General features: G+C 35.5%; 2 protein-coding genes across 3 annotated transcripts in view; both read right to left on the bottom strand.

Annotated features, from left to right (window-relative positions):
- LOC107677052 (beta-arrestin-1) overlaps positions 1–7,055 on the bottom strand; it is a 40,455-nt gene extending 33,400 nt beyond the window's left edge. The window contains exon 1 of the mRNA XM_016471842.1: positions 6,382–7,055. Coding sequence (XP_016327328.1) covers positions 6,382–6,401 — 20 coding nt within the window. The 5' untranslated portion in view covers positions 6,402–7,055. The remainder of the gene's footprint in view (positions 1–6,381) is intronic.
- Positions 7,056–10,804: 3,749 nt separating this feature from the next.
- LOC107677090 (autophagy-related protein 16-2-like) overlaps positions 10,805–12,164 on the bottom strand; it is a 38,481-nt gene continuing 37,121 nt past the window's right edge. For both annotated transcript variants that reach the window (XM_016471887.1, XM_016471888.1), the window contains one exon: positions 10,805–11,506. In XM_016471887.1, the coding sequence (XP_016327373.1) occupies positions 11,413–11,506 (94 nt within the window). In that variant the 3' untranslated portion in view covers positions 10,805–11,412. The remainder of the gene's footprint in view (positions 11,507–12,164) is intronic.

Below are 12,164 nucleotides of genomic sequence, written 5' to 3'. Positions count from 1 at the left end.
CACACAGACACAGAGAGAGTTGAATAATTATACAAATAAAATAGTAAACAACCTTCTGACCTCCTGAAATTGATGATTAACATTTTCTGAAGATTAGGCACCTCACTGATCACTGCTGAAAAAGAAAATTACTTTTTTTGTTTCAGACCCTATTTTGTGCACTGTTCATAGATAGTGTCATTTACATCATCCTTTGCAGGCCGGAGTAAAGCGAAGCTGCCACAGCTGAGAGAGAGACCAGCAGGTCAAGGCGATCACTGACTAACCTCTGCTCTAGTGAGTTGTGCTCATTAAGACAGCTAATCAGATTTTAAAGAAGAGAAAGCCGTTCTCTAGCGGTCCATGAAAAAAGAGAACAACAGGACAAAAGACAGGGGAAGACAACCAGTTTATTGGCAGCTGCTTGAGACTATCTTGCTGTGGCAATAGATTTTGCTCACGGTTATGTCAGAGGCTTTCAGGCTGAATCAATAAATGAAGTCAGTGCTCTTAACAAACAGCGGTCGTGCCCTTTGAGATGGTGGGCTGAGAGCGAAGCCTCCCCCCTCGCCGCCACCACTCATTCACAGGCAAACAACTTCCATCCTTTATATCAAGTGAATAGAGGTGCTTATGCTAATCATCAAATAAAATGGAAGTGGTATTTATTGTGATTAGTTCATCTAAAATCTGCAGTTTAACGTGGAAATAAAACATCCCACTGTTGATAAAATGGACTGAAATGATATACGATGTACACTATAAAAAAAACTGGCAGCTGTGATTGCTAGAGTTTCACTGTAACAAATAGAGATTACAGACTCTGAAGTCTATTTAAAGGTATATTTTAAAGGGGTCATTCACCCAAAAACCCGCCCTGTAAATGATTCCAAACCTGTATGAATTTCTTTCTTCTGCTGAACCCAAAATATATTTTGAAGAATGTGGGTAACTAAACAGTTGATGGTAGCCATTGAATTCCATATTATGGAAAAAGTACTATGGAAGTCAATGGCTACCGTCAACTAATTACCACATTCTTCAAAATATCTTCTTCTGTGCTCAACAAAATAAGTTTTAATTTGTTTTGGTAAGTGCATGTTTTGTCTTATTAGCAGTAAATTATAAAGCAATTTTAACTATATGGTAAGGTAAAATACAATTAATCACTTAACAGGCTGTAGCATTTTTACAGTTCAAATTATGTTATACAGCGTACATTAACATTTTGGTGTATTTTTATTTTTTTTTGTAAGTACGTGTTTTGTCTTATTAAGATGTTAGTTGTAAATTATAAATTAGAAGTATACTTTTTTTACATATGATATATTTTACTACATTTACACGTCTTGTTAAATATACGATTTTTAACCATAGGATAATTTATAGTACAGTTAATTACTTAGGCAGTTTTTACATTGTTTTTCAGTTCATATAACTAATATTAATTCCACCATACATTAACATTTTAATGTAAAGACTTGACATTTTGCTTGTGTCCAACACGAAACACACCTGAATTCTGGGAGCAAGACAAAGTACCTGCGTGCAATATGTTTGTGTTTCACTGCATCAGCTAAAGTGGGAAAGCACACAGACCACAAACTTGATGTTTCCTGGCATATGACCTCATGTCATGCAGGTCAAAAGGTCAACAGAATATATCCAGCAGTTTGACACATTTGATGATAAATTTGTGTCAGTCATTCTGATGTGTTCACAGCCAGTAAGGCATTGCCTGTCTGACACTGTTGTGTGACAAAATACTAAATGGTACGTTCTTTTGTTGCATTGATTGTGCGTACAACTTTATGACTGACTGAACTGAGGGATTGTTATTTAAGCAATAAAAAACGTTTGAATATGTATTTCTACACCCACTGTACACATTTCTGTTTGTGAGCTTTGGTTTAGGGGTGGCTGAAATGCAGCTTTATGCTCAACTCCCAGCATTCATGGAGCGAGACACCAGCAGCTTCAAATACCTGTTTGCTGCTCAGCAGTGGCTTTTTTATAGCTACCTTTTTTAATACAGTTCATTTGTTTGTTAAGGCTTGAGTAGTCATGCCAAATATTAATTGTGATATGATATTTAAGATTAAGTCACTTATGAGGTACAATATAGCAGTTTAAGTGTTATTCACCATGAAGAAGAGCAACATGCAAAAATGACACCAACAATAGCATTATAGGTTTAAAGACATGCCATCTATTATTGGATTACATATCAATTTAATTTGCTTACTTAATGGATCACGCACAACTCATCCTAGATACTGAAACTGTGATTCAAGTGGTCATACGCATCAAGGGAGATTCAGATTGGCAGGAGGATTCAAAAGGTACTGAAGAGCTACCTTTAAGACGCTAAATGCACAAGCATAAAAATCATTCAAAATGAACAATGGATCACACTGAACACTTAATAGATTGTAAGTGTGGGCAGCACAAGTAGGACGCCAATCCTGAAATCACTGCACAGTGGATCCAATTGTAGGCTTTTGAACTAAAAAGCACTTTAAGTAACAATAAACCATTAAAAGCTATAAAGCTTTTAAACTTACTGCACCGGAAACTCAGAAATCAACTCTGAATTTTAAAAAGCACATCAGTGCTGATAGCCTGATACCATCGTAAATCAGATTAAGTGTGAAAAAATAAATCTTTATCTCGCAAAAAACACCTAAGCGTGAGTTGCGGATACTGCAAAACTTGATCACTCCAAAACTTCAACTGCCAGTCAGGCCCGAGGCCTGTAGGCCTAGTTTAATAGGGTCTCGGTTCAAAAGTAAAACAAGGCTGATAATGCAAGTCCATAGATTTTCAGTGGGTTGTATGAACTTCATGAAACGTTTAAAGAGCAGAAGCAAATTTAATTCTTTCATGAACATGATTTACTGTCAGAGAATTGACATATAGGGACATTGGTGACTACACATGCCTTTTGTTAATGGGTGCATGGGCCTTCCATTTCTACATTATGATGTGATTAACTCTTATTTTCTTTCTTTCTTTGTCAGTTTTAATATAAGGACTGTAAGTAGGCTATCCAGGTTACTCCAACATTGGCCGCTATCCAGTAACACATCATTAGGATCTCAGCATTAGGTGACCTATCAAGGTGAACTCAAACAAAGCAAGTACTATATGAATGAATATGTGAAAAATAACAAGAATCATTCCTAACTTGGGGTTCATATAGGACATGTTCACTCATTATACATTAACAAATGTATTACTGATTTGTACAACTTGAAATGTATTGGTATACTAATAATTAAAAAAAAGTGGAACAACTTTCATTTAAAGTGCATTATACAAATATCATAATAAACATCAAAGGGATAGGTCACCCAATAAATAAAATTAAAAAGTTGAATAACAAAATGTTTTTGTTAGTTGAAATTCGTTTGTATGTTGAAAATTCTACTTTCATATTATAGTTAATTCAGCTTATGTTTATGGTCAAATTAAGATGTAAAAGCTAAAAATTCATCATAAAATAAATATAAGTAACCTAAATTAAGTAACATTTCGGCTTATGTCTAAAAAAATATAATAAGAGTGTATGGTCTTTATGATTATAATAAATATTTTTACTTTGTATAATTGCTTTTGTCTTTGGGAAAATAAATTAATATTAAATCAAAATGTAAGGTTTGAACCACACAATAAATATAATTTGAAAAAAAAATTTCAATACTAATACTAATAAAATCTTTGGCTGTTAATTATTATTTTTATCATTATATTCAGAAAATAACCTAGATTAATTTTTGTTTGATACGTAACACAGCTAATGCCAGAAAATGTTGTCCTAGTAATGTCTTATAAAGAAATGGTATAAACAGAAATAATAACAGAGAAAAGTCATTTTTGATGAGTACATGCAAGGTAACAACCATGTGAAGCAATGGAAGATGCACTTCTTGCAAATATCGTACTGTATGTTCTGTCATGAGTAGATCCAGATGGCTCGTCAACAGACCTTTCACTGATTCTCTAAAGCATAGTGCAAACAAAACAGCCTGTGCTTTCTCAAAATGCCAAGCTCCAATCTGTTGGGGTTTAGAGCTTACAGTTATTTATCAGTCTGCCATGAAAAATAATGTCATAACCAAGAATTCCTAATCTGTTACAATAAGCACTTTCAAGAAAGGACTAATCACTGTAATTTCCAACTGTTGCGAGATTACGTGTGCAGAGCAGGGGAACGCGAGGAACAGTATTAAGAACCGCTGCTTTAGAACACTGATTTTGAAACTAGTGAATCCATTAGAATCCTTAGAAGACAGAATCACGATTCATATGAACAGATTTTTACGTGCACCTCGTTTTCTCTTCCCCTTCTCTAAAGCAGCTCAGCATGGCCTCGCCCCCTTTGCTGCCTTTTGCTCAAACAGCAACATTACACACTAACTAACGTTAAAAAAGTGAAATCGCAATCAGCCACCCCTTTAAGAATTGTTAGCAAGTAAACAAGATATTATTGAGCACAGCTATTCCACTGTCCTCTGAGATTTACATTTTTATGTGTATCACATTACTTCTAGGGATGCGTCGATCTGCTACTCTATCATCATATCAGTCCGATATGGACCTTTTTTCGGATCAAGTATCAGTCTGACGGGACCGATCCAATACGATACATTATGGTTGTTAGTGTTAAACTCAAAAAAAGAGAACAAAACAAAGGAAAACTGAATTTGTATAAAATGAATCGTACAAAAATGTACAACATCAAGAAAAAATAAAAAGCATGAAGGTTCACCTCTAACCCCACCCTAAAGATAACCATCACTGGGGCATAAGCAGATCATTAGAAAACGTACAAATGAGATTGTATGAATTCATCATAACTCACAGGGTTATACTCGCTTACAAATTTACAATAATACTACATAAGAACCAGTTTGGATTCCTCAAAGAACCTATCAGTAAACAGTTCTTAAAAGAATATTTGTTTTCTCGGTGTAAAGAACATTTTGAACCTTTTTTCCACCATGAAGAACTTTTGGTGTAATGAAAAGTTTCCACGGATGCTAAAGGTTCTTCAAGGAACCATAAAGAAGCTTTACTTTTAAGGGCGTAGATGATTTGGAAGAGTGAGCTGTTCAGTCATGTCATAAAGCGGTGTGCTTTGAGCGCTGAACTGATTCACAATCCTGCTGAGAGTTTTGAATGTCCTGGTCAAATGTGCTCTTGTGTGAAATGTCAAATATCAATGGAAATGCCGCTATGCCAAAGCAGTGTGATACCTCCACCACCCTCTTAAAGCCTTCCTAGAGAGAACTGAAGCAAATGAATAACAGATGAAACAAATGAGATATATTTATGCAGTGGTTTCTGATGGCTTGCAGGTCTGTTTCTGATTGGGTCACATAGAGGAGGGGATAAAAAACAATGCAACTATCCACATAGGCTAGCTAATTGTCCATTTAGCATAGCAAATAGGATTATTTGTAGTGCAGTGCATGTGCTCATGAGAGCAGGGTCAAATCCAGCCTAGTGTCCCAGTCCCACTCTCTCCCTTCACTTTCCTGTCCTGTGTTTTCAATTGACCTAAATACAGTTTAAAAGATTAAAGGGTTAGTTCATCCAAAAATGAAAATTAGGCTGCGTTTTACTCACCCTCGATGCATCCTAGGTGTATATGACTTTCTTCTTTCAGACGAATCCAGTCGGAGTTATATTAGCCAAGAGGAGACTGGTTTTCCTTTGCTAAAGTAAGGAAACTTTGCTTCTTTTGCTCCTGTAAACAAACGTTGGTTTTCACGAGACGCACCGACGCATGCGCAGCGCTGACCTCATACGTCATCCGCCCGGCACTGCTTCTGTGTACAACTGCTGGCGCAAGCTAGATTCAAGTTATTATTACGTTTTGAATATGGATATTTTTCTTACAAAAACGCATCGATTCGCTACAGGAGGCCTTTGTTCACACCCCGGAGCCGTGTGAGACACTTTTTTTAATGGAAAGGTGCTTTTTATTTCACGTCTTTTGGACAGAAGCAATGCAACACCCGCTGAGTGCAATGATAGAGCTTGGAATAGCCAGGACAATTTTTAATATAACTCCGACTGGATTCGTCTGAAAGAAGAAAGTCATATACACCTAGGATGCATCGGGGGTGAGTAAAACGCAACCTAATTTTCATTTTTGGGTGAACTAACCCTTTAACTAATCAGAACTTATTCTGAAGACCTCGGACATCTCATCTCATTTACTTAAACTTAGTCTGAGAATGGACAAATTTGCGCGGGGAATTTGTGAATACTGACTGAGCCACTGTGATGCTAAATGATCAATTACATCTAGAACATAAGCTACAGAATAAAAAAAAATTTAAAAAATAGTTCTCCTGACCCAGCTAGCTAGTCCATCTGAAACACACGGCTTACCTTGTGCCTTTGTCACCCATCGCGAGGATCTGCGTGCGACAGAAACTCTTCTGCTGTGGGAACAAGATGAGAGGGGTTGCCGAGAAAAGAGAGGCAGATGGAGCTGAGCGGGGGGTAAAGAAAGATGAAGAGGCAGGCTGACAGAAAGAGAATTTACTATGCTGCGTTAGAGAGCCGCTGTCACTTGAGCAGCTCTCCTCGCGGTTTGAGCGCTTTCCAGATGATGAATCCAATTACAGGAGCATCTCATTCTCCACTGCCGCTTGCCAACAGACAAACCCCGCGCTGCCGACATAAAACAAGCAGAAGCCAGTGATTCCTCGCTGCTTTCCTGCGCCGCTCTGCTTTTGGAGTCCTTCAGGTGGGAATGTATAAACAATAAACGCAGTTTGGAAAATCCTACGGCTTAAGAAGCTTCCGTTTGCTATCCACACTATCTAGCAGAGCTCTTCCGCTGCCTGTCTCGCTCTCTCCCCTCCTCTCTGGATGTGTGCGGGTGCTGAGGTGAGTGGGTGATGATATTCTCCAACGCCGAGCAGATTTCTCAGCTCGCCATCATCGTGCAGAGGCTGTGAAATGAGCTCGCGCACTGTCGGACTAAGCCTTATTTACGTCTTGACATTGACATCATTTAAAGTGGTGTCACATTACAGTTCTAAACTCCCAAAGCAATAAATCAATCCTGGCTTGGATAAAGCATATCAACCAGCCATCGTGTGGGTTTAAGATGGTTTTGTTGACTGAAAAAGCACCCCTGATATTTTAGTGTTTTTATCAATTAAATACGGTGGCCGAGAAGTGCAAAGCAAATCACAATTCTGAAACCAAATAACAAATTACAAACGCAAATGCAAATGCAAGTCTAAAAAACAAAATAACAATATAATAATATAATATAATAACAGAAAGCACAACAACAATTCAGAAAACATTATAACACGTCAGGTCCGGGTGCGATCCCGCCTTTTGCCGAACCACCCGGGTCGATCGTGTCAAAAAGCCAACGACACGCGCTTATCCATCTGCCACTGGAGCTGATGATTTACAGAGTTGTGTTTTCTGAATTGTTATTTTGTTTTTTAGACTTGCATTTGGGTATGTAATTTGTTATTTTGTTTTCAGAATTGTGATTTGTTTTGCACTTCTCTGACACCGTAATTAAATAATAATAATAAAAAAATATTAAGTCACTGCAGAGAAGAATTTTAAGAAATAAACATCAAGATGCGTATTAATGATACTGTAATTAACAACCACACAAAATATGACATGACAGCAATACCCATATATTACGTAATTGCTTCAGACTGTAATGACAAAACATGTAACGTTCTAAAATACATTACTTTTAAAACGAATGCTCTGAATGTTCTCAAATGAATGCTAAATCATGGCACTTTCCACAAGCAGGATACACCTTGGTGTCCCATTACTTTTTATTAGGCACAAATAAAAGTTTTAACCTAAAATCCCAGGATGGAAAAATTGCTAAAGTATATCAAACATTCATTAAAGTTACTATAAAAAAGAAATAAATTAAAACAAATGCAAATAAAAACTCTTCAATTTATGGGAAATACAAGCTTATCACAACTACAAACGAACATTTTGGTCTCAATCTAGCTAACCCCCACTGTAAAAAATGACCGTGAATTTAACGGTAAAAGACTAATTATTTAAAAGCTGCTTGTGATGGGCTTTGGTTCATCATGTGACTTTCTCATCACCACCTGCTTTTGGTGGTTATCAGTGTATTACAAAGCTACAAAACAGATTTCAGTACTTCAATAGGTTGGTATATTAACATTATATCAGTTAATGAAATTACGGTATTTAACTGTAAATTTAAGTTAAAACCGTAAAACCTAAAACGTTGCTACCGTATTTTTTATGGTAAAATTCCGGCAACCACAGCTGCCGTTTGTAAATTTTACGGATTTTTTTTTACAGTGTATACAGAGTGACACATTTACAACCCAGTTACCCATTCTGGGATTGTTATTTCATTTTATTTTAGAAATCTATTTTTTTATATTTAAATTTTAAGAATCATTTAATGTAGAAAACAACAAAATTACTTAAACTGAGGTTTAAAACTATATCATGACAGGACCTACACCCTATTCATGGAAAGTTCCTATTAGAACAAAGACAAGCATGGACTTATATTTGCTCTTTTTCTTTCATTTCCTATGTAAACAACAGACTTTATCATCAAACTCACTTTTGGTCCTTACTCTGCAGTTTTGCTTGGTATATTTCTTTACTGGTCACATAAAACAAATAACAGTTAAAAAATATATATATATATAAAATTTTTTTACAAAAATGAATGTTGTTAACAGATTTACAGCCGTTCCCTTGATAATTGTGCTACTTTGAGAACAATCCACATTTGGAAAGGCAGAGTTTTGCTCAGTAACAAAATCATTAAAAAAGAAAATGCTTTCCTCTAAAAATACAACAGCACTTTTACGGTCAAATAAATCTAACCTCAAATCTGTTGCTCCAAGTAGTGCCACCCGTAAGCATTAAGAAATGTGCTGTACATCAATTATTTAAAGTAAACCAAAATGTCGAATAGTTTTTGTTTTTCTTGTCAAAAAGATGTTTCTCTGTTACTTAATATCATGAAGTGGCTTTGATTTACTTAACCAGAGTATTTCAAGAAGGTCATGAAAAACATGCCAAGGTCTGTTTAACAAACCTTTAAACATATTTAATATGTTTAAAATATTTTTTACAAATATTTTTTTTATGACAATTAATATTAATTCAAATATTTTTCATGACAATTAAGCAGATTTTCACCCTAATTCTCATTATTGCATGGTGAAAAATCTCACTCGTTACCATAATGCAAACATATAACATATATATTTTTAACATGTAAAGTTTTAATCATGATAGAATTTGTTGTACTGACTTTATGCTAATATTAATCCCAATTTTTTTTTTTTTTTTTTTAATAAATGTAACTTTTATAAAACGTTTTATAATCTTATAAATATACATTTTTCTTTTGATTTTGGGGTGATCAAAATCAATGTTCTTTTTTTTTTTATTTACAATAAAAGTTACAATACAACAATCTTCAGTGAGATCAGATTTCTGTGGCACATACTGCATCATAGCAACTAGCACATATGGCTTTAAGTTAATAAATATTCTAGACTCTACATTAAATCTCCTTGGTCCAACGGCTGACAAGCGTAAGATGGGCGTTAGACTTTGCTCATCTAACGTATAATTAACATGCAAATGAACACAGCAGATCAAATCACGTCTGTGCATTAGCTTTGCTCGTGTGATCTCTGATGGCAGTAATTTGGGTCTTCAAAGTCAGTCAGAGCGGTCCGCTGTGATTCTCATCAGACACAGGGCTCTTTTAAATGCTAATCTGAGCGCAGTTTAGCAGCGAGCATACTGGGTCTCTATGGCAGCACTAGAGAGTGTGGTGGAGGGCAAGGCCTCCTCTCATTCATTTTTAAAACACTCGAGTCCCTTTTTATAATAAATGACTGGAGTCAGTCCAGTAGAACTGAGCACTTCCCTGAGCCAGTGATTAACAACATACAGTGGGGTCTAAATATCTCAGACCACTAGTGAAAAGCCTTCATTTTGCTTTTTTCTAAATGGATACATTTATTTTTTATTACAAATGATTGGCTTAACAATTAGAGTGGAAATCTAAATTTAAAAATCAACAAACAAAATATTTGTTTCGTTTTAATGACAGCAGCGCTCAAGCTACATGGAATCATCCCGTTTGTGCAAAACCTGAAGATTATGTTTTTCAGAATGGGATATTAATTATTATCATAATGATAATGATCACAGATTTGCTTGAGTACATTTCATTAGTGATCTAGAAATTGATCAATATGATGATCAAATACATCATAATGGTCCCAAGATTTTCATTGTGGTCTTAGACATCTTGAAATATATACACTAGCATTCAAAAGTTTGGGGTCAGTCACTTCTGCTCACCAAGGCTGCATTTATTTACTAAACAAATATTAATTTATAAACTAGATTGAAAAGTTTGTAGACAAACTAATTTATAAATAATAATAAAATATTATTACAATTTAAAATAACAGTTTTCTATTTTTATTTATTTTAAATGGTATTTATTCCTGTGATGCAAAGCTGAATTTTCTTCTGCTAATAAATATTTATTATTAACTTAAACAGTTTCAAGTTAATATTTTTGTGGAAATACATTTTAAGGATTTTTGATGAATAGAAAGTTCAAAAGAACAGCATTTATTTAAAATAGACATCTTTTTACATGTCACTTTTGATCAATTTGCTGAATATAAGCATTCTTTTCTTTAAAAATAAATACTGACCCCACAATTTTGAACAATAATGCATAAATATCTTCTTTTTTTTTTCATTTATAATATTTAGATCTAATTTTATATTGCATTCACGAATCAATGTCATTGTGTGACAATATACAATGGCCTTTTACCAGGCATTCAAAATGACGTGTCTGTTCTGTGTTTTGGTCTCTAAAAATAGGACTGACATGCGAATACGCTGGGTCGAGTTTCCACATATTCAGAAATGTGTTGCCATGTCCTTTAAACAGGCTGAATCCATTTTGTTTCATGTTTCCCTTTGATATCAAATCCCAGAGGCAGCGATATCTGGTGTATGTCAAGAGATCTCAGATTTTAAAGTTGCTGACAATTACAGTAAGAATCAAGCAACAGGAAGGCCTACAAATGCTTCGGCATGTTCTGCGTCAGTAATTCATGTGTAACAAGGTTTCAAAACAAAACCCAGACAGCTCCGCTCGACAGTCGCCAGACCCCTGTAACATTAGCACATCTGTCTGCGTTTTGGGTGACACGGCCTCTTAGCAACAGAGACTGTCACAATACTACAGGTCTTGTTATTGACGGAGTGCAGCGTGTGAGCTTTTCCCAACAGGGCTGTGTTTTGATGACATCCCCGAATGCATTTCCAGGACTGACTTCAGTTGATAAGAAGGGAAAAGGCAGCCTGCGTCTGCTCTCAGATATCACTCCAGAGCACAGCTCGACGGCTCTTGTCCACGCTTACCACATATTCACCCGACAACGACCAGGCCACAGCGCTTATTGAAGCTCTGCAAAAAGAAATTTCATCTTAGAATTCAATTTAAAGACGAAATTAAAGAGCTAATTCACAACATCCCACCCCCAAAAAATAAAAAAGTGGAATTATTGACTCTAAAACCATAACCCTAATCCATACAGCTAATATGCTGTATTCCAATTATTCTAAAGCCATATTAAAAACTAAGATGTAGCGTTGTGTAAAAAACAGACATGAAATAGAAGTCAATTTTTGCTGAAACTCTTTCATGCAGAACGTAGGATTCATTTATATGCATAATGACAAATTTTGATATAACGGCTGATTGTACATTATTCCTCATTTGAGAAGGACTTGCAGTGTAAATAAATCAGAAAAAAGTCAACTAATCAACCTGGGGTGCATTTCCAGAGCAAAGCAAAATTTCATGGGCAAAAATAAATACATTCTACCAAGCTGTAGAGGTTGGCCAGAACAGTGACTTCACATTACAAACTTGAACATGAGCCTCATTACAAACTTTTCACCCTCACGCAAAACTTACAATTCCTGTTGAAATGACTGGAATTTGTCAGTGAAAATTCAAAAATCAACTGTAAATTTGCATTACCAACCCTCTATGGGCACCTTGGCAATAGAATCGCCATTGGCTAGTACATTTTTTAGTTTATTCACCAGACTAATATTAA

Source organism: Sinocyclocheilus anshuiensis, unplaced genomic scaffold (assembly GCF_001515605.1).
Source record: "Sinocyclocheilus anshuiensis isolate Anshui unplaced genomic scaffold, SAMN03320099.WGS_v1.1 scaffold24, whole genome shotgun sequence".
Classification (NCBI taxonomy): Eukaryota; Metazoa; Chordata; class Actinopteri; order Cypriniformes; family Cyprinidae; genus Sinocyclocheilus; species Sinocyclocheilus anshuiensis.
Note: the sequence above shows the minus strand (reverse complement) of the source record. Positions and strands in the feature narration are given on the sequence as shown.